The 24000-nt window shown below is 42.3% G+C and overlaps 1 protein-coding gene across 1 annotated transcript in view; it reads left to right on the top strand.

Moving 5' to 3' along the window:
• The window catches only part of LOC133616934 (rod cGMP-specific 3',5'-cyclic phosphodiesterase subunit alpha-like), a 123394-nt gene that overhangs the window by 65121 nt on the left and 34273 nt on the right, over positions 1-24000 (top strand). The window contains exons 7-10 of the mRNA XM_061976504.1: positions 12300-12452; positions 15084-15173; positions 20783-20923; positions 23086-23160. Of these exons, the coding sequence (XP_061832488.1) occupies positions 12300-12452; positions 15084-15173; positions 20783-20923; positions 23086-23160 (459 nt within the window). The remainder of the gene's footprint in view (positions 1-12299; positions 12453-15083; positions 15174-20782; positions 20924-23085; positions 23161-24000) is intronic.

Raw genomic sequence — 24000 nt, 5'->3', positions numbered from 1 at the left:
CCTGCTGCCCCCGCAGTGAGTCGGTGAGATGAGTCTTCCTTGGGAACGCCCGCCCCAGCACCCATCCTTCTGAGGCCCACAGACAAGTCGATGCCGCAGACGGTCAACTGGAAAGGGCCAGGTTAACCATCCACTAGGTAGGCGAAAGCGCCCAGCAGATCTACAGCAATGGGTCTACAGTCGGTGGTACCACTAATGAAGGATACTCTTGGGCCCCCTGGCTTTCAACTTCCAATCTCCAAAAGCTTGAAAGCGCCAAGTTCAAAGCTGCCAGAGCCATCACTGGTCATCTCCGGTCCACCCCAAAAAATGCATCCTGGTAGTTCTGAAGACAGATGACTTGCTCTACCAAGCTGACTCTGACCCACCCAGACCGACCGCGACCCTACCTGGCGGTTGGCAAAGAAAGACTGGCACAGCTCAACTCTCTCGGCCATCAAAAACCTCAACCTGCTGCCCCCGCAGTGAGTCGGTGAGATGAGTCTTCCTTGGGAACGCCCGCCCCAGCACCCATCCTTCTGAGGCCCACAGACAAGTCGATGCCGCAGACGGTCAACTGGAAAGGGCCAGGTTAACCATCCACTAGCGCCCAGCAGATCTACACCAATGGGTCTACAGTCGGTGGTACCACTAATGGAGGATACTCCGGGGACATGATGTCCTACACAGTTGGCACACCTTGACGGGGACTCGTAGTAGTTCATCTACCGTAGAGAAAGCGGCACTCAAAGCTGCTTTAGGTTGGCTGATGAGTTCAGACAACTGGACGTCCGCGACTGTCGCCTGTGATTGCAAATCAGTTGTCTAAGCCGTCTGCAAACCGTTCCAACATGACCCTGTCATTGTGGCTCAACTCATCTCAACAAGAAGGCTGCAGATCGTCCGGGTCCCTGGGCACTGTAGTCTTCGAGGCAACGAGATGGCAGATGAAGAGACCAAATTGGGGTCCCTTTTGTTATGTTTACTAAGGGAAGATGACGGCAACAGACACCAATAATAATAATAAACAATACTAACTAATAAACTACACTAAGGAAATGGAGAGTGTCAAAGGCTGTGAGGCTATGTGTGTAGTTAGCTGAGGTGTGTGTTACCAAGTGTTGTCGAGAGCGAAGGAACACGGAAGTCCGTGGGGGAAGGCAGGGTTGTCCAGGGGCGGAAGCGGGGTCGAGAGGCAGGAGCGAGAAGTTGAGAACCAGGAAGCACGAGGGAGGCAGGGAAAAATCCAGGAGCACAAGACGCACAGCTCGACTCGGGGATGCACACAGGGAAGGTGCGCCAACAGAAGGTTATATTCTGGCCCGGCATGGCAGGTTGTGCCAGCTTATGAAGGCAGCTCCTTCATCACGGATTGCAGATTGTCTGCAGGCGCGAGGAGGTACGCCCGCAACGGAGAGAGAGCGCCTGTGGGCGTGGCCCGCGGTGCGCTCGTCAGGACGCAAAGATGAGGGCGCATTGGAATGCGCCCTGGCCGTGACACCTTTCTCCCCAACCTGCCGAGACCATCCCAGGTCCTTCAACAAAGAAGGCGAAAATCCGTTGATATACAAAGTTCCTTCCTCGCAAACAACCCTCGATACCAATCTCTGCAAACGCAAGATCGCCGAAGAGAGTGCCCTAACAAAGGCGGACCTAACTGATCTCTTTCGATTCTGTAGCGGCCATCATCCTTTTTGCCGCTGACTGCACTTCACAGGTACGTCAGAATCCGATCTCTGGTTGCTCTGTGGGGACCAGATCAAATCCTCTGAGCGTTTGTGGCTCAGATGTCCCCGCCTTCAAAGCGTCCAGTTACCCTCACAACGTCAGCACCTCTTTTGACGAGCGCCTTTGCCTTCCACAGGCAGCCACGGCACATCTGAGGTTCTTCCTCAGGCGCCGGTCAGGGTTTTTTGCTGACTCACAACTGGTGGGTCAGCATAAAATCTCCACTTTCAAGTTTGCACTAGGGGAATGGGAATTACCCAATATCATCGTCCTCCATTCTCAAGGCACTTCCACGAAGTTCCTTCATGACCGCCACATGACACAATCTTCTTATCACTAATACCTTTGGCATTTGGAAGTGTTTGCTCAGTGTCGTCTTAGTTTGAAGGCAGCAGGCCAAGCAAATCCAAGCAAACGACAAATTGATTGTTCACATTCTCCTAATGTTTGGGGGGGACAAAAACTGGAGCAGTTCTAAAGTCTCCTGGCTGCAGTGTTAAAGCACCGTGGACGGACTTCCTGGGGGACCCTAATGAACCTAATGTGTGGGGGGACAAAAACTGGAGCAGTTGTAAAGTCTCCTGGCTGCAGTGTTAAAGCACCGTGGACGGACTTCCTGGGGGACCCTAATGAACCTAATGTGTGGGGGGACAAAAACTGGAGCAGTTGTAAAGTCTCCTGGCTGCAGTGTTAAAGCACCGTGAACGGACTTCCTGGGGGACGCTGAGACGTTCTATTACTACCTATCACTGGTGAGTCAGTCAGGTGGAGATTATCTTCTGATGAGGCCCTTCCAGACTCCTCCTTGTCCTAACCGTGACACTCAGAATAACCGCATCATTGACACTAAACACCTCTGGCTCAAGCGGGTAATCCGTCCTGAATTAGAGCCATCCCAGATTACAGCCGCAGGTCACACTGGAGGCCATGTTAACTGAGTAAACTAGAGATGCGCGGATAGGCAATTATTTCATCCGCAACCGCATCACAAAAGTCGTCAACCATCCGCATCCACCCGAACTAACATTTAATCAAACCCGCACCCGCCCGTTGTTATATATTTAATAAAGACGATGCAAGGCATTAGTGAGGTTATAAAGCTTTTGCTTGTTAAAGAAAGGAGACTGATCCAATGGAGCAGAGACATTCAATGGGTGCCACGCTGTCACGGCCCAGATGCACACCAGTGCGCAATCATCTGGGAGCCGCGCTGAGCGCACCTCCAAGCGCGTGGAGGTGCGATGTCCCTCGCACCCGCGGCGGATCCACCCGGGCTCGCGCCCGAGGCTTCAGCGCGCACCGCGGCGGCCATCCTACTCGTCGCGGCCTAGCCCTCGCGGCTCTCGCTGCCGGCGACGGCCGGGTATGGGCCCGACGCTCCAGCGCCATCCATTTTCAGGGCTAGTTGATTCGGCAGGTGGGTTGTTACACACTCCTTAGCGGGTTCCGACTTCCATGGCCACCGTCCTGCTGTCTATATCAACCAACACCTTTTCTGGGGTCTGATGAGCGTCGGCATCGGGCGCCTTAACTTGGCGTTCGGTTCATCCCGCAGCGCCAGTTCTGCTTACCAAAAGTGGCCCACTGGGCTCACCAGGGTGAGCCCCACCCCTTTCGTGAGCGCACTGCGCGCGGAGTGACCCCTGTTACGGGCCCCCGGCAACGGGGGTGGCGGGCAGGTAAGCTGCGCGGGTGGAGTGTGCGGAGTGACCCCTGTTACGAGCCCCCGGCCACGGGGGTGGCGGGCAGGTATGCTGCTTACCTGCTGCGCGTGACGCCGGCCGCGGCGAAGGCGGACGAGGCGGGGTGTCGGTGCGGTGGGCGCGGTGGTGACCCTGGACGTGCGTCGAGCCCTTCTCACGGATCACCTCAGCTACGGCTCCCGGTGGGGCCCTCTCGGGGGAAGGGGCCTCGGTCCCGGACCCCGGCGAGGCGTCCCTTCTCCGCTCCGTAAAAGTGTCCATCTCTTTTCTTCTGTTGTGGCATATGCTGCAGGTGCCTGCTCGTTTTTCGTATGTGGGTAACAACATTTAACTATGTATATATATTTCCCAATTGGTTTAACTGCCACCCGCCTGAATCTATTTAAAATCTAATTTTTTTTTAATTTCAACCGCCCGACCCGACCCACGGATAAAATCTTTTTTTTTTTTATTTCAACCGCCCGACTCGCGGATAATCCGCGGACTCCGCGGTTGTGTCCGCAAACCGCGCATCTCTAGAGTAAACACATTAAAACACTTCCTTTTTGGGGGCCGTGGAGTGAGAAAGATTACGTCTTCAAAAGCTGACAGACGCTCTCGTCTAACAAAGGACTTTGTCTCCAGAGAAGTCGCAGTCTTTCCTTGCCTGAGGTCGAGAGACCGGCCAAGCTGAAATTGGCATTTGTAAGAAAATTAGTACCAGCCTTTTTCTTCTTTTTTTTTAACTACAAGAAAACTTCACTTTAACAGATACAATATAAACACATAAGATCATACTTGCTAACCCTCCCGTATTTTCCGGGAGACTCCCGAAATTCAGCGCCTCTCCCGAAAACCTCCCGGGACAAATTTTCTCCCGAAATTCAGGCGGACTCAGGTCCATGAGGACCTGAGTCCGCTAACCCACAATATAACCAGCATACCTGCCCAATCACGTTAAAACTGTAGAATGATGGAGGGCGAGTTCTTGGTTTCTTATGTGGGTTTATTGTTAGGCAGTTTCATTAACGTCCTCCCAGCGCGGTAACAACACACAACAACAGCAGTCACGTTTTCGTCTACCGTAAAGCAGTTTGTCTGCCGTAAACAGCAATGTTGTGACACTCTTAAACAGGACAATACTGCCATCTAGTGCATTTGATGAAAGCACTTTTGTGCGTGCCACACAGCAATGCATCATCAGAGAGGGTGTTCAGCATGGTTAGAAAAATAGTGACAGAGAATAGAACAAGGATGGACAATTCAACCCTTAACTCAACAATGAGTAGATGAGTGGTATGTGTGTGTATATGTGTAAATATATATATATATATATATATATATATAATAAAATTAATATATATATATATACATATAATAAAATAAATATATATATATATATATATATATATATATATATATATATATATATATATATATATATATATATATATATACCTACTCAGTGGCCTAGTGGTTAGAGTGTCCGCCCTGAGATCGGTAGGTTGTGAGTTCAAATCCCGGCCGAGTCATACCAAAGACTATAAAAAAAATGGGACCCATTACCTCCCTGCTTGGCACTCAGCATCAAGGGTTGGAATTGGGGGTTAAATCACCAAAATGATTCCCGGGCGCGGCCACCGCTGCTGCCCACTGCTCCCCTCACCTCCCAGGGGGTGATCAAGGGTGATGGGTCAAATGCAGAGAATAATCTCGCCACACCTAGTGTGTGTGTGACAATCATTGGTACTTTAACTTTAACTTTATATATATATATATATAGCTAGAATTCACTGAACGTCAAGTATTTGTTATATATATATATATATATATATATATATATATATATATATATATATATATATATATATATATATATATATATATATTGTATATATATATATATATATATGAAATACTTGACTTGGTGAATTCTAGCTGTAAATATACTCCTCCCCTTTTAGCCACGCCCCCAACCACACCCCCTCCCACCACCATATACGTTGTGAAATCAGTTATTTAAACAGAAATATTTTTTGATTGTTTATTTACATACTTTAATTGTCGTAACACGGCAGTAAAACGGCTGCTCAAACAAAACAGAAGTCATCGTCATGGACCCACCAGCACTTTTGTCCTTCTTGAGAAAAGTTCTCTTTTTGCTTGATCTCATTTTCTAATTAAAAAAAATTCATTTAAAAACAAAAATTAGCCTTTTTTTTTTTTTAATTTAAATTAAGTGCACCGGTATACAAGCCGTACCCAGTACATTTAAGAAGAAACATATTTTCCATGTATTAGACGCACCGGACTATAAGCTGCAGACATATATGTTGTGAAATCAGTTATTTACACAGAAATATTCTGTAAATGTTTATTTACATACCTTAATTGTTTCCAAACGGTGTCTGTGACACGGCAGTAAAATGGCTGATCAAACAAAACAGAAGTCATGGTCATAGCTGCGCAAGCTAGCTCTCAACCAGCTAAACAGACTCAATAACTCCACGCTGACGTTTTGGTGAATTTACTGAGGAATTTGTGAAATTGAAACAATACAAAAAAAGAACGCTGTTGTAAGTTAATAATAGTAACTCATCTCCTGTTATTACTTTACCAAAGCATTGTTCAAGCCATCCTTATGTACTGTTCCACATGTTTTTTCACCATGCTTTCTGTAACCAACCGGACCAAACTCACACGCATTACAAACATAGCAGCTAAAATCATCGGCCTACCCATACCCAACATTTCAGACTTAAACCACAGGTCCATCACCCGACTGGCAAAAACAATAGTCCAGGATATCATCAATACATCATCCCACTACCATCAGGGCGCAGGTACAGAACTATCACATTCCGGAGGGCCCGCCTCAGGAAAAGCCTTATCCCTGCAGCTATAGCCGCCCTTAACAGCCCTGTCTGACAAGCCTGTAAATGTGTGTTGGTCATGTATGATGTCTTTTTGTTATTTTTTGTGATGTGTAATGTCTATTGTTCAAATGTACGGCAGTGACAATGAATTTCCCCAGGGGGACCAATAAATCTAAATCTAAATCTAAAATCTAACACAGACACTCGTAAATGTGTTAGCATATTAGCTAACGCTAACAACGCTAGCTTCATTACATTACGATAGCATGTACAGATATGTATGAAAACACTCCTACAAACATCACACATGGGATGATTCAGTAAGTAAGAATAGTTTTAGTTACATTGTAAAACCTACAAACGTTGCCTGGAGTGATGAATAAAGAACCCATACAAGTAGCGACGCTATGGACGGAGAGAAGACGGAACGGCACTCGTACTTCCGGTTAAAAGCTCAGTCTAAACCAGGGGTCGGCAACCTTTACCACTCAAAGAGCCATTTTGACCCGTTTCACAAATGAAAGAAAACAAAACTCTTTTGAAATTTAAAATGAAATAACACTGCATAGAATGTTTTTTTTTTGTAAAAAATCCTGCCCCCCCCCCCCCACACATCAACCCCGGTCACCTCAACCGACGCACGGAGGGGGGGCGGGGGGGGTTTGGTGGTAGCGGGGGTGTATAATGTAGCCCGGAAGAGTTAGTGCTGCATGGGATTCTGGGTATTTGTTCTGTTGTGTTTATGTTGTGTTACGGTGCGGATGTTCTCCCGAAATGTGTTTGTCGTTCTTGTTTTGGTGTGGATTCACAGTGTGGCGCATATTTGTAGCAGTGTTAAAGTTGTTTATACGACCGCCCTCAGTGTGACCTGTATGGCTGTTGCCCAAGTATGCTTGCAGTCACTTACGTGTGTAAGCGAAGGCCGCATACAACATGTGACTGGGCTGGCACGCAAGACAGTATGATGAAAAAGCGGACGCGACGACAGGTTGTAGAGGACGCTAATAAAGGCAGTGCCATCACGGCACGCACCTCAATATTGTTGTCCGGGTGAAAATCGGAGAACATTTGCCCCGGGAGATTTCCGGGAGAGGCACTGAAATCCGGCCGGGAAAATCGGGAGGGGTCGGCAAGTATGCAGCTGAGCCGCATCGGAGTGGTCAAAGAGCCGCATGCGGCTCCGGAGCCGCGGGTTGCAGACCCCTGGTCTAAACAGAAGGGCACTGCAGCACCTGCAGTGAGCAAACTCATCCAAAAGATGGCACTCTAGCACAAACAAAAACAAACATTTTCAGTTTTTGCCAGAAAAAGGAAAAATCAAAGGAAAAATCCATAGATTAACTGCACCGTTTTATAAACCGCAGGGTCAAAGCGTAGGAAAAAAGTAGCAATTTACGGTACTCTCATCGTCAATAATTGATATCTGACAGGGCATTTATTTGAGTTCTTCTTTGTGTGCTTTCACTGCGGCTACAGTACGCTTCCATATACCTTCAAGGCTTTTTGCCGGGAAATCCAGTTTTTGTCCTTCTTTCCTAGAGTCTCCCCATTTTGTGACGAGCTCCAGTCTCAGTAGATGAGTTATTGTGATGCCAGGAGATGTTCCATATTTACAAATAGAATATTAATGCTCCTTGATGATTTTTGATGATAAATTCAACACAATATTCGTGTCGCATCAGACATTATGTCACTACTGGTCCCAACTTTCCTAAAAAAAACGTGTTAAAAAAACAACTTAAATACTTGTCCAGCTGTTTATTGACATATAATATTCATGTTTAAATACATTTGAATGCTAATTAATATTGGCTGAACATATCGGTTATCGGCCTCTATGAGTACTAATGTCAAGACTTGTTTCCTGGGGTTTAGTTTTTCTCGAAGGCAACGGAAAGTTGGCTCGGGCGAGACGGGAATGAAGATACATTTTTATTTAAACACTATATGTCACGTTCAAACACTGAGGACATCTATTAAACAAGACAAAAGGCAAGGAATCAAACAGAGACAGAATTCAATTTGGACTCAATATTGAGGAGAGACATGGCCACTGCACTCTCTGTACAGTCCTGCACCACGCTCTGACCAAGAAGGTTTTTGTCTCCTCTTTTATTTAGATGTTCAGTGTTCACGCACCAACACATGTCTCATTAGAAATAGGAAGTATGTAAAACAGTCATTGTTTTCGGTCTCATTGAAGTCCAAGAAGAGGATGTCTCGGGCTTGGGCTCTTCCTGGATCCAGCTGGGGCAGGTGTTGGAGGACAATGGATAACCCCTCCCGTCTCCTGACCACAGCAACTTCAAGAGGGCAGCGGGTCGTAAATAGCGTTGACCTCGGTTACCAAATAGTTGGAAGAGAGTTTGTGAAATACTTCAGAGAGAGTTCGTTTAACACTTCAAAGAGAGTTCCTCTGGAAGTTGAGCAGATCCTGCCATCTGTCCGTGTTGAAATCACAGTGGCGTTTCACGAGCCTTCTTCCTCTTGTTAGGCCTCGAAAGACAGCATTCATAATACAACGTTTCTTTTGTGATAACTTACAAACAATTATTCCAACATATAAATACAAAACAAGGAAGTAAACAAAAGGCGCGCACGATGGCGGAGAACAAACTATGAAACCAAACACTTGCACAAAGGCAAAAACTATGAACAACAAACAACACTAAGTGTGGCAATAATAAACAAAACTTACTTGGCATGGACTAGTGATGGGTCCGGCAACACCGATGCATCGGCGCATGCGTCGAGCTCATAGAGCAAAAGTTAAAGTACCAATGATTGTCACACACACACTAGGTGTGGCGAAATTATTCTCTGCATTTGACCCATCACCCTTGTTCACACCCTGGGAGGTGAGGGGAGCAGTGAGCAGCAGCGGTGGCCGCGCTCGGGAATCATTTTGGTGATTTAACCCCCAATTCCAACCCTTGATGCTGAGTGAGGTAATGGGTCCCATTTTTTATAGTCTTTGGTATGACTCGGCCGGGGTTTGAACTCACAACCTACCGATCTCAGGGCGGACACTCTAACCACTAGGCCACAGTGATTTTCAAATTTTTTAAATTTTTTAAAAATGTATTTAAAATTTTTTATTTTTTTAATTTTTTTAAAACAATTTAAAACAATTTTAAAATGTTTTGATTTTTTTCAACAACTTTTTTTAGGGTTAGGGTTAGGGTAAACATTTTTTTTTTAAAAGTTCAAAAAAGTTAAAAAAAAACTTTAAAAGAAACTTTAAAATAATTTAAAAAATTTAAAAATATTTGTAAAAAATTTAAAAAAAAAAAAAAAAAAATTTAAATTTAAAAATTTTGAAAAACTTCAAAAATTTTGAAAAACTTAAAAAAAAAATAGAATTTTTTTTAAAAATTACAAAAATTAAATTTTTTGTACAAAAATTCAAAAAAAAATTAAAAAAGTAAAAAAAAATTTTTAAATAAAAAAAAAAGTTAAAGTTAAAGTTAAAGTTAAAGTACCAATGATTGTCACACACACACTAGGTGTGGCGAAATTATTCTCTGCATTTGATCCATCACCCTTGATCACCCCCTGGGAGGTGAGGGGAGCAGTGGGCAGCAGCGGGAATCATTTTTGGTGATTTAACCCCCAATTCCAACCCTTGATGCTGAGTGCCAAGCAGGGAGGTAATGGCTCCCATTTTTATAGTCTTTGGTATGACTCGGCCGGGGTTTGAACTCACAACCTACCGTTCTCAGGGCGGACACTCTAACCACTAGGCCACCTGTGTCGGTGCGCGTAGCGCTTTTAGAAAGTCACGTGACCGATCATGAGCTGTTTTGGTCACGTGACCGATACGCCAACTGTGTCGCCTCCTCTGTGCCCTGTGAGCGGCTCTTTTCTACAGCCCGAGAAATAACTAAGAAGAGAAATCGTCTAAAAGAATACGTCGGAAAATTTTTTTTTTTTTTTTTTTTTAATACAAATGTGTAAAAAAATCAAATTAAAACAATTCCCAGTCCACAATCATCCACAACACGTTCTCTTAGATTTCCATGTTATGATACATGTTCACATTATTTATTGACTGTATCTAAAAAAGATACAAATATATTTTTATTTAAATGAAGATATGACATAATCCTAAAAGAAATATTTATATTATTGTATATACTAGGGCAGGGGTCACCAACGCGGTGCCCGCGGTCACCAGGTAGCCCGTAAGGACCAGATCAGCCTGTTCTAAAAATAGCTCAAAGAGCAGCACTTACCAGTGAGCTGCCTCTATTTTTTAAATTGTATTTATTTACTAGCAAGCTGGTCTCGCTTTGCTCCACATTTTTAATTCTAAAAGAGACAAAACTCAAATAGAATTTGAAAATCCAAGAAAATATTTTAAAGACTTGGTCTTCACTTGGAATAAGCGGTAGAAAATGGATGGATGGATGGGTCTTCACTTCTTTAAATAAATTCATTTATTTTTTTTTACTTTGCTTCTTATTACTTTTAGAAATACAATTTTAGAGAAAAAATACAACCTTAAAAATGATTTTAGGATTTTTAAACAAATACACCTTTTTACCTTTTAAATTTCTTCCTCTTCTTTCCTGACAATTTAAATCAATGTTCAAGTAAAAAAAATTTTTATTTTTTATTGTAAAGAATAATAAATATTTTAGCTTCTGGTTTTTCGATGAAGAATATTTGTGAAATATTTCTTCACTATGATTAAAATTTAAAAAAAATTATTCTGGCAAATCTAGAAAATCTGTAGAATCAAATTTAAATCTTATTTCAAAGTATTTTGAATTTCTTTTAAAATGTTTGTTCTGGAAAATCTAGAAGAAATACTGATTTGTCTTTGTTAGAAATATAGCTTGGTCCAATTTGTTAAATATTCTAACAAAGTGCAGATTGGATTTGAACCAATTTAAAACATGTCATCAAAATTCTAAAATGTATCTTAATCAGGAAAAATGACTAATGATGTCCCATAAATTATTTTTTAAATTTTTTCCAAAAGATTCAAATTAGCTAGTTTTTCTCTTCTTTTTGTCGGTTGAATTTTGAATTTTAAAGAGTCGAAATTGAAGATAAACTATGTTTCAAAATTTTATTTAAATTTTTTTCGTGTTTTCTCCTCTTTTAAACCGTTCAATTAAGTGTTTTTTTCATCATTTATTCTCTACAATAAAACCTTCCGTAAAAGGAAAAAAAAATGTACGACGGAATGACAGACAGAAATACCCATTTTTTTATATATATAAATGTATTTATTTAGCTATTCTTGTTTAAATCACACTTACGTGTAACTTACAAATGACAATATATTTATTTATTTAAGTGTGTATCAAACTGGTAGCCCTTCGCATTAATCAGTACCCAAGAAGTAGTTTTTGGTTTCAAAAAGGTTGGTGACCCCTGTACTAGGGCATCAAATCAGTGTCAGTTGAGTCGGTCCATAGGTTGCCTGTAGGGATGTTTAATGTCCAGCAGATGTCAGTATTTAGTGACACAGTATCGACACAGTATCAATACAGTTTTGCAATGTGTCGAAACGCTTCATGACGCCTCATCAACCCATCACTAGCATGGACAAAAAGGAGCAGCGTGAACGATGGACATGAAAAAGGATGTGCAGAGCATAAATGTGGGGATGTCACCAGGCAGACAAACTGAAAACAATGAACTTAAATACGACAGACATGATTAACGAAAACAGGTGCGTGACTCAAAACGTGAAACAGGTGCGTGACGTGACAGGTGAAAACTAATGGGTTGCTATGGTGACAAACAAGAGTGCACAATGAGTCCAAACGTGGAACAGGTGAAACTAATGGGGTAATCATGGAAACAAGACAAGGGAGTGAAAAGCCAGAAACTAAAGAGTCCAATAACCAAACAAAACATGACTTAAAACAAAACATGATTACACAGACATGACAACTAATAATCGGTATTAGTATCGGCCCTGCAAAAACCATATTGGTCAATCTGCCGATTTGATGGACGGCGTGGGAAGTTCAAAGTCTGATTGGTCCACCTTATCGTTTTGTCCCCGCCCCTTCAGGATCCTCACTTCAGCAACTTTGTGGACAAGCTGACGGAGTACACCACCAAGAACGTCCTGGCCGTGCCCATCATGAACGGCAAAGACATGGTGGCGGTCATGATGGCCACCAACAAGATGGAGGCGCCGCACTTCACCGCCAAGGACGAAGAGGTAGCATTTCAACACGCTTTCTGTCTTCACCAAGTTATAAACACACCTGATCGACTACAGGGGAAAATAAGTATGTGGCCGTGGTTATGTACAAAGAGAATACAATGATTATTATTATGTTCAATTGAATAGACTGCAAAGACTGCGGAAGTTGTGGATCGGTGGAGGGAATACTTCGAAGACCTCCTCAATCCCACCAACACGTCTTCCTATGAGGAAGCAGTGCCTGGGGAGTCTGTGGTGGGCTCTCCTATTTCTGGGGCTGAGGTTGCTGAGGTAGTTAAAAAGCTCCTCGGTGGCAAGGCCCCGGGGGTGGATGAGATCCGCCCGGAGTTCCTTAAGGCTCTGGATGCTGTGGGGCTGTCTTGGTTGACAAGACTCTGCAGCATCGCGTGGACATCGGGGGCGGTACCTCTGGATTGGCAGACCGGGGTGGTGGTTTCTCTCTTTAAGCAGGGAAGCCCAGACTTCCCTCTCCCCAGCCACTTCGTCCAGCTTCTCCCGGGGGATCCCGAGGCGTTCCCAGGCCAGCCGGGAGACATAGTCTTCCCAACGTGTCCTGGGTCTTCCCCGTGGCCTCCTACCGGTCGGACGTGCCCTAAACACCTCCCGAGGGAGGCGATCGGGTGGCATCCTGAACTAGATGCCCGAACCACCTCATCTGGCTCCTCTCCATGTGGAGGAGCAGCGGCTTTACTTTGAGCTCCCCCCGGATGGCAGAGCTTCTCACCCTATCTCTAAGGGAGAGCCCCGCCACCCGGCGGAGGAAACTCATTTCGGCCGCTTGTACCCGTGATCTTGTCCTTTCGGTCATAACCCAAAGCTCATGACCATAGGTGAGGATGGGAACGTAGATCGACCGGTAAATTGAGAGCTATGCCTTCCGGCTCAGCTCCTTCTTCACCACAACGGATCGATACAGCGTCCGCATTACTGAAGACGCCGCACCGATCCGCCTGTCGATCTCACCATCCACTCTTCCCTCACTCGTGAACAAGACTCCGATGTACTTGAACTCCTCCACTTGGGGCAAGATCTCCTCCCCAACCCGAAGATGGCATTCCACCCTTTTCCGGGCGAGAACCATGGACTCGGACTTGGAGGTGCTGATTCCCATCCCAGTCGCTTCACACTCGGCTGCGAACCGATCCAGTAAGAGCTGAAGATCTTGGCCGGAGGAAGCCATCAGGACCACATCATCTTCAAAAAGCAGAGACCTAATCCTGCAGCCACCAAACCGGATCCCCTCAACGCCTTGACTGCGCCTAGAAATTCTGTCCATAAAAGCCTTGGCAGAGTCCAACCCTCACTGGAAACGTGTCCGACTTACTGCCGGCAATGCGGACCAAGCTCTGACACTGATCATACAGGGAGCGGACCGCCAAAATCAGACAGTTCGATACCCCATACTCTCTGAGCACTCCCCACAGGACTTCCCGAGGGACACGGTCGGATGCCTTCTCCAAGTCCACAAAGCACATGTAGACTGGTTGGGCAAACTCCCATGCACCCTCAAGGACCCTGCCGAGAGTATAGAGCTGGTCCACAGTTCCACGACCAGGACGAAAACCACACTGTTCCTCCTGAATCCGAGGTTCGGCGTAGCCTCCTCTCCAGTACACCTGAATAGACCTTACCGGGAAGGCTGAGGAGTGTGATCCCACGATAGTTAGAACACACCCTCCGGTTCCCTTTCTTAAAGAGAGGAACCACCACCCCGGTCTGCCAATCCAGTGGTGCCGCCCCCGATGTCCACGCGATGCTGCAGAGTCTTGTCAACCAAGACAGCCCCACAGCATCCAGAGCCTTAAGGAACTCCGGGCGGATCTCATCCACCCCCGGTGCCTTGCCACCGAGGAGCTTTTTAACTACCTCAGCAACCTCAGCCCCAGAAATAGGAGAGCCCACCACAGACTCCCCAGGCACTGCTTCCTCATAGGAAGACGTGTTGGTGGGATTGAGGAGGTCTTCGAAGTATTCCCTCCACCGATCCACAACATCCGCAGTCGAAGTCAGCAGAACACCATCCTCGCCATACACGGTGTTGGTAGTGCACTGCTTCCCCTTCCTGAGGCGGCGGATGGTGGTCCAGAATCGCTTCGAAGCCGTCCGGAAGTCGTTTTCCAAACTTTTGTCTCGATTAAAATATTTGTGTAGATAAAAAGGTAGCATTGAGCGGTCACTACAGTTTTAGTCATGGTTTTCCACTGTGCTTCTTTCTCACCACACATGATCGTGTGAATGATTCCACCACAGTTAGCTCATTGTTGGTTTTTTTGGTTATGTTCTTGTTTGCTTCGGTTTCAGATGCCAAAATATGTTTGTTGCGCTGCTGCCTTTTTTGAAACAAACTTTGCAGCGTGCAGCCATTTCTTCCAAAGCCTGTTGCCGCAAAACCAAACCACTGAACACACTTTTCCTTTCTTTGGAACAAACGTCTCGCTCTTGTTTGCGTTAACATCAGCCGTAAGGGGGGATGCTACGAAAGAGCGACAACATTTTTAAATCGACGACAATAAAAAAATTTGATAAAGATATGAAGAATAAATGAATAAAAATACATTTTGAGACTAAATTGGACTCAGTTCTGTGACGAATGACAGTAATAATTCCTCATGAATGTTCCTTCAGACCTTGAACAAGTATCTGAACTTTGCAAACCTGGTCCTGAGAGTGTTCCACCTGAGCTACCTGCACAACTGTGAGACCAGGAGGGGACAGGTGAGTCTTTTTCCTTTAAGTTCTTCCCCTCACACTTTGTAAGGGTTGTGAATGTTCTCATTCATCAGCTAATTCATCGTATTTTCCGGGCATTGAACAGATTTCTTTCTTTTTTTAGTTTATTTGGAACATGAACACACTTCAGCATAATACATCACACAATTTCATATCATTTCACTTGACATCATGTCCGAAAAGGAGTAGGAAGAAGCAAAGTTTATTTAGTCCTACCCCTTTCCCACTTCATAGCGTTTACAAATATATACATTTAGTTACTGACTTTTTTTTACAGTAAAATGACATCAATGAATGAGTAATACAACAGTTTTGTAACATATTTTTATATAAAAAAAATTTTATAAAAAAAATAAACTAAATAAAAATAATGTAAAATAAAATAATAAAACAATAATTAATTCAGTCATTATTAACATACTGAGATTAAAAATATATTATTTTCAATAAGGTTGAAAGTATTTTTCATAATTCTTCTTCTTTTAAACGGACTGTTCAGTCTTTCTTAGAAGACGGAGCTATATTACAAACATAACATAAAAAAAGTGTAATAAAAGAGCAAACGGGTGAAATGTAACGGGAAAAAGTTGCAATGTTGACTCTAATAAAACAAAGCTGCCCTTCAGGCTGTTTTTTTTCTTCTTTAAAATTGTCATTGATCAAAAAATAATAATGAATCAAAATCCGTGTTTGCCATAAAAAATTTTGTTTTCTATGAGAAAAAAAGCGCATAAAATTAAGAGAAAAAAAAAAAAAAAACTAAATAAAAATAATATAGAATAAAATAATAAAACAATAATTAATTCAGTCATTATTAACATACTGAGATTAAAAATATCTTATTTTCAATAAGGTTGAAAGTATTTTTCATAATTCTTCTTCTTTTAAACGGACTGTTCAGTCTTTCTTAGAAGACGGAGCTATATTACAAACAAAACATAAAAAAAGTGTAATAAAAGAGCAAACGGGTGAAATGTAACGGGAAAAAGTTGCAATGTTGACTCTAATAAAACAAAGCTGCCCTTCAGGCTGTTTTTATTTTTTTTCTTTAAAACTGTCATTGATCAAAAAATAATAATGAATCAAAATCAATGTTGTTATGAATTATTGATATATTCAAGGATCCAAATATTTCACATCAAATATTCTACTTTGAAATTGTTTTGGGGGGAAATATTGCTTATTTTGTGTGTTTGCCTTAAAAAAGAGAATAAAGCGCATAAAAATTTTTTTATAAAAAAAAAAAAACTAAATAAAAATAATATAAAATAAAATAATAAAACAAAAGAATAAAATAATGTGTGACTTCTTTTTAACACTTTTATGAGTGGGACCCTTTTGGATCCTTGAGAATTTTAGTGAGACTTTTTTTTTTTTTTAAACTGCCACAAACATACAAAAATAAAATCCATGAAACCATCAAATGTCAAACGGCATCTTACAACTAAAGACAAACCAGTGGATTGGCTTTTTTTTACGAAAACATGAATAGTCCGAAAAATATGAAATATATTTGTTGAATAAAACCTATACCTTGTTTTCAATGAATACTTAGGCCTACTGCGCTACTGTATTCTAATATTGGTCATTATGGTGGCACCTGCAGAGCCGAGTGTTTTCTGAAAAAAAGTGTAGATAAAGCAGCAGATTTAAGTAATTTTTTTATTTCCATACGTGGTCCTTTGGGTGTTGTGTTTTCCCGGAATGCAAAGGAAAGTTGGCGTGAATGTAAGTACATATTTATTTATAACACTAACAAACTACAAAAAAAAAGGAAGCAAACAAAAGGTGCGCACAACAAACTTGACTAATGAAACAAAAACTTGCACAAAGGCCGAAACTATGAACGAGAAACAAAAACTGTGGCATGGCATGAAGCATGAACTATAATAAACATGGGTAGCATGATAGGATAATGTCACCAGGACGACCAAGAGAAACAGACAGGCTTAAATAGCAGTGACATGATCAGTGAAAACAGGTGCGTGACTCAAAACGTGAAACAGGTGAAACTAATGTTTGCTATGGTGACAAAACAAGGGAGTGAAAAGCAGGAACTAAGTGTACAAAACCCAAACGGAACATAACTTAAACAAAACAGGATCACAGACATGACACTATAATTAGGACCCAAAAAGTTGCAAAAAACAAAACTATAGTGAATATGATTGAAAAGGTATGTATGCTATTACAAACTGCAGTATTTCTGTTAGATGCACCTTGTCTGCATGACTCACTTCTCCCTTGAAAGTATCGGCTTCTTCGTTCCAGTAAACAGTGCACTATTGTCTCCACTGAGTATGCTCTCTCCCCCCTCCAAACTGAGCCTACTCCCTCCCTCCCACCAGATATTCAGTGTATGAATAATAACGCATCTCTCTTCCTATTGCCCATTCCTTCCATACCTGAATGTGACGTGGGCCTTTTCAAATGCTCCAGCCTTTCACGTAAATCTAAGGAAGACAATTTTGTTTGACTACTTGATTGGAAAATTGCCAATACATAATGCTTCTGAAAATGAAAAATATCAAACTGGCCACCGCGTGCTTTGATTTTTCAGTGTGCAGCCCTCAGTGGGAAAAGTTTGGCCACCAAGTAAATCCAAGAAAAACTATTTTGTTTGACTACTTGATTAAAAAATTTCCAATGCTTTTGAAAATGAAAAATATCAAACTGGTCCCCGCGTGCTTTGATTTTTCAGTGTGCGGCCCTCAGTGGAAAAAGTTTGGCCACCAAGTAAATCTAAGAAAGACAATTTTGTTTGACTACTTGATTAGAAAATTTCCAATGCTTTTGAAAATGAAAAATATCAAACTGGCCACCGCGTGCTTTGATTTATCAGTGTGCGGCCCCAAGTGGAAAAAGTTTGGCCACCAAGTAAATCCAAGAAAAACAATTTTGTTTGACTACTTGATTAGAAAATTTCCAATACTTTTGAAAATGAAAAATATCAATCTGGCCCCCGCGTGCTTTGATTTTTCAGTGTGCGGCCCTCAGTGGAAAAAGTTTGGCCACCAAGTTAATCTAAGAAAGACAATTTTGTTTGACTACTTGATTAGAAAATTTCCAATACTTTTGAAAATGAAAAATATCAAACTGGCCCCTGCGTGCTTTGATTTTTCAGTGTGCGGCCCTCAGTGGAAAAAGTTTGGCCACCAAGTTAATCTAAGAAAAACAATTTTGTTTGACTACTTGATTAGAACATTTCCAATGCTTTTGAAAATGAAAAATATCAATCTGGCCCCTGCGTGCTTTGATTTTTCAGTGTGCGGCCCTCAGTGGAAAAAGTTTGGCCACCAAGTAAATCCAAGAAAAACAATTTTGTTTGACTACTTGATTAGAAAATTTCCAATACTTTTGAAAATGAAAAATATCAAACTGGCCCCTGCGTGCTTTGATTTGTCAGTGTGCGGCCCACAGTGGAAAAAGTTTGGCCACCAAGTTAATCTAAGAAAGACAATTTTGTTTGACTACTTGATTAGAAAATTTCCAATACTTTTGAAAATGAAAAATATCAATCTGGACCCTGCGTGCTTTGATTTTTCAGCGTACGGCCCTCAGTGGAAAAAGTTTGGCCACCAAGTAAATCCAAGAAAAACAATTTTGTTTGACTACTTGATTAGAAAATTTCCAATGCTTTTGAAAATGAAAAATATCAATCTGGCCCCCGCGTGCTTTGATTTTTCAGCGTGCGGCCCTCAGTGGAAAAAGTTTGGCCACCAAGTTAATCTAAGAAAGACAATTTTGTTTGACTACTTGATTAGAAAATTTCCAATACTTTTGAAAATGAAAAATATCAAACTGGCCCCCGCGTGCTTTGATTTTTCAGTGTGCGGCCCCAAGTGGAAAAAGTTAGGCCACCAAGTAAATCCAAGAAAAACTATTTTGTTTGACTACTTGATTAGAACATTTCCAATACTTTTGAAAATGAAAAATATCAAACTGGCCCCCGCGTGCTTTGATTTTTCAGTGTGCGGCCCTCAGTGGAATTAGTTTGGCCACCAAGTACATCTAAGAAAGCCTATTTTGTTTGACTACTTGATTAGAAAATGTCCAATACTTTTGAAAATGAAAAATATCAATCTGGCCCCTGCGTGCTTTGATTTTTCAGTGTGCGGCCCTCAGTGGAAAAAGTTAGACCACCAAGTAAATCCAAGAAAAACAATTTTGTTTGACTACTTGATTAGAAAATTTCCAATGCTTTTGAAAATGGATAATATCAATCTGGCCCCTGCGTGCTTTGATTTTTCAGTGTACGGCCCTCAGTGGAAAAAGTTTGGCCACCAAGTTAATCTAAGAAAGACAATTTTGTTTGACTACTTGATTATAAAATTTCCAATGCTTTTGAAAATGAAAAATATCAATCTGGCCCCTGCGTGCTTTGATTTTTCAGTGTGCGGCCCTCAGTGGAAAAAGTTAGGCCACCAAGTAAATCCAAGAAAAACAATTTTGTTTGACTACTTGATTAGAAAATTTCCAATACTTTTGAAAATGAAAAATATCAAACTGGCCCCCGCGTGCTTTGATTTATCAGTGTGTGGCCCTCAGTGGAAAAAGTTTGGCCACCAAGTTAATCTAAGAAAGACAATTTTGTTTGACTACTTGATTAGAAAATTTCCAATACTTTTGAAAATGAAAAATATCAAACTGGCCCCCGCGTGCTTTGCATTTTCAGTGTACGGCCCTCAGTGGGAAAAGTTTGGCCACCAAGTAAAGCTAAGAAATGCTATTTTGTTTGACTACTTGATTAGAAAATTTCCAATGCTTTTGAAAATGAAAAATATCAATCTGGCCCCTGCGTGCTTTGATTTTTCTGTGTGCGGCCCTCATTGGGAAAAGTTTGGCCACCAAGTAAATCTAAGAAAGACAATTTTGTTTGACTACTTGATTAGAAAATTTCCAATGCTTTTGAAAATGAAAAATATCAAACTGGCCCCCGCGTGCTTTGATTTTTCAGTGTGCGGCCCTCAGTGGGAAAAGTTTGGCCACCAAGTAAATCTAAGAAAGCCTATTTTGTTTGACTACTTGATTAGAAAATTTCCAATACTTTTGAAAATGAAAAAATATCAAACTGGCCCATGCGTGCTTTGATTTTTCAGTGTGCGGCCCTCAGTGGAAAAAGTTTGGCCACCAAGTAAATCTAAGAAAGGCTCTTTTGTTTGACTACTTGATTAGAAAATTTCTAATGCTTTTGAAAATGAAAAATATCAATCTGGTCCCTGCGTGCTTTGATTTATCAGTGTGCGGCCCCAAGTGGAAAAAGTTTGGCCACCAAGTAAATCCAAGAAAAACAATTTTGTTTGACTACTTGATTAGAAAATTTCCAATACTTTTGAAAATGAAAAATATCAAACTGGCCCCCGCGTGCTTTGATTTATCAGTGTGTGGCCCTCAGTGGAAAAAGTTTGGCCACCAAGTTAATCTAAGAAAGGCTATTTTGTTTGACTACTTGATTAGAAAATGTCCAATACATAATGCTTTTGAAAATGAAAAAGTGGAAAAGGTTTGGACACCCCTTCTTTGAATAGTTGAGCTCTGTTGTGGTGTAAACAAACAAGAAGTACAGTGAAAAGAGCGCTGGTGTTTGTGTCCAGGTGCTGCTGTGGTCGGCCAGCAAGGTGTTTGAGGAGCTGACCGACATCGAGAGGCAGTTCCACAAGGCCTTGTACACCGTCAGAGCCTTCCTCAACTGTGACCGCTACTCTGTGGGCCTGCTGGACATGACCAAGACTAAGGTCATCAGACGTATGCTGTCTTTAAGTTGAAGTAGTTAGTGGTCACAAAAAAATTGTGAAGTTAAAGCTCATGACGCTCTAAGTTGAACGATGCGGACACGTTTGTTACTGGATACTTTCCAATACGCTGCTGCCTTGGAGACTTAGTATGTGTAAGTAATATGCAACTATAATGATTTGATACTTGTATGTGGGGCTTTATTTACACTGATTATTACCTATGTCGTGCTTAGCTGCTGTGTAGCTGCTATCTCACAGGCCTAGCATGTTTACCTTTTGAATGAAATAGAAGAAGAGACCAACCTTGTGTGTTCGCACATGATGTTGCGCACAAGTAAACACACTGCTGGGCCGCTTGCATCGCACATGATATCACACACAAGTAAACACGCCCCAGGATTGCTTGCATTGCACATGATATCACACACAATTAAACACACTGCAGTACCGCTCGTATCGCACATTATATTACACACAAGTAAACACGCTTTAGTACCGCTCGTATCGCACATGATATCACACACAAGTAAACACGCTACGGGACCGCTTGTATCGCACATGATGTCACACACAAGTAAACATGCCGCAGGACTACTTATATCACACATGATATCACACGCAAGGCAACACTCTGCGGGACCGCTTTTATCGCACATGATATCACACACAAGTAAACACTCTGCAGGACTGCTTGTATCGCACATGATATCACACACAAGTAAACACACTGCAGGACTGCTTGTATCGCACATGATATCACAACCAGGTAAACAAGCTGCAGGACCACTTGTCATGATATCACACACAAGTAAACATGCTGCAGGGCCGCTTGTATCGCACATGGTATCACACACAAGTAAACACTCTGCAGGACTGCTTGTATTGCACATGATATCACACACAAGTAAACACACTGCAGTACCGCTCGTATCGCACATTATATTACACACAAGTAAACACGCTGCAGTACCGCTCATATCGCACATGATATCACACACAAGTAAACACGCTCCAGGACCGCTTGTGTCGCACATGATGTCACACACAAGTAATCACGCCGCAGGACTACTTATATCACACATGATATCACACGCAAGGCAACACTCTGCGGGACCGCTTTTATCGCACATGATATCACACACAAGTAAACACGCTCCAGGACCGCTTGTGTCGCACATGATGTCACACACAAGTAATCACGCCGCAGGACTACTTATATCACACATGATATCACACGCAAGGCAACACTCTGCGGGACCGCTTTTATCGCACATGATATCACACACAAGTAAACACGCTCCAGGACCGCTTGTGTCGCACATGATGTCACACACAAGTAATCACGCCGCAGGACTACTTATATCACACATGATATCACACGCAAGGCAACACTCTGCGGGACCGCTTTTATCGCACATGATATCACACACAAGTAAACACTCTGCAGGACCACTTGTCATGATATCACACACAAGTAAACATGCTGCAGGACCGCTTGTATCGCACATGATATCACACACAAGTAAACACTCCGCAGGACTGCTTGTATTGCACATGATATCACACACAAGTAAACACGCTCCAGGACCGCTTGCATCACACATGATATCACACACAAGTGAACGCGCCGCAGGACTACTCATATCACACGTGATATCACAGGCAAGTAAACACGCTCCAGGACCGCTTGCATCGCACATGATATCACACACAAGTAAACACACTGCAGTACTGCTTGTATCGCACATGATATCCCACACAAGGAAACGCTCTGCGGTACGGCTTGTATCGCACATTTTATTAGAGATTTTAGAAGCGAGCCGATATTATGTATATCCGATATCAATATCAGATTGGCACACCCCTGGTGTATCGCCACAGACAGGAGACTTTGAACAGCGTGACCGTGCAGGTTTCCATGTCAGGTGTTGGAACTTCCCAGCCATGGAGTGGTCCCTGAATGCAGCGCGAGCTGGTGACACATGCAGGAGCTTTTCTTCAAAAAAAACATTTGAACTGATTTGTGTTTGTTAATATGGCATGTGTGTGTGTGTGTGCGTGTGTGTGTGTGTGTGTGTGTGTGTGTGTGTGTGTGTGTGTGTGTGTGTGTGTGTGTGTGTGTGTGTGTGTGTGTGTGTGTGTGTGTGTGTGTGTGTGTGCAGGAGTTCTTTGACCTGTGGCCCGTCCTGATGGGAGAAGTTCCTCCATACGAAGGACCCAAAACCCCTGACGGCAGGGTGAGTCATCACCTGGAGATCTACCTGTCTAAAGCCTAATGACCAAAACTTTAGCCAAAAAACTTAGCACGTTAACGTTAGCATGCTAAACTGAGGCATTCGAATGTAAAATTGGTTAAAGAAGTTGGCATGCTAAAATGTTTACATGAGCATGCTAACAGTTAGCATGTGTAGAATAGCAAGTCATATGACTCCGAGGTGTACAGCCGCAAAATTTGCTAAAACAAAGTCAGCACGCTAATGTTAGCATGCTAATTTGAGGTGTTCGGCTGTAAAAATTTGCTAAAAAAAAGTTAAAATGTTAATGTTAGCATGCTAAACTGAGGTGTTCAAATGTAAAATTGGCTAAAAAGTTCCATGCATCTTCTATTGTTCGCATGCTAAAATTTTAACAGTTAGCATGTGTAGAATACCAAGTCATATGACTCCGAGGTGCACAGCCGCAAAATTTGCTAAAACAAAGTCAGCACGCTAATGTTAGCATGCTAATTTGAGGTGTTCGGCTGTAAAAATTTGCTAAAAAAAAGTTAAAATGTTAATGTTAGCATGCTAAAAACTGAGATGTTCGGATGTAAAATTGGCTAAAAATGTTTACATGAGCATGCTAACAGTTAGCATGTGTAGAACACCAAGTCGTATGACTCCGAGGTGTACAGCCGCAAAATTTGCTAAAAGAAAGTTACCATGCTAATGTTAGCATGCTAATTTGAGGTGTTCGGCTGTAAAAATTTGCTGAAAAAAGTTAAAATGTTAATTTTAGCATGCTAAACTGAGGTGTTCAAATGTAAAATTGGCTAAAAAGTTCCATGCATCTTCTATTGTTCGCATGCTAAAATTTTA

Source organism: Nerophis lumbriciformis, linkage group LG16, assembly GCF_033978685.3.
Source record: "Nerophis lumbriciformis linkage group LG16, RoL_Nlum_v2.1, whole genome shotgun sequence".
Taxonomy (NCBI): domain Eukaryota; kingdom Metazoa; phylum Chordata; class Actinopteri; order Syngnathiformes; family Syngnathidae; genus Nerophis; species Nerophis lumbriciformis.
This window is presented reverse-complemented; position numbering and strand designations above follow the sequence as displayed.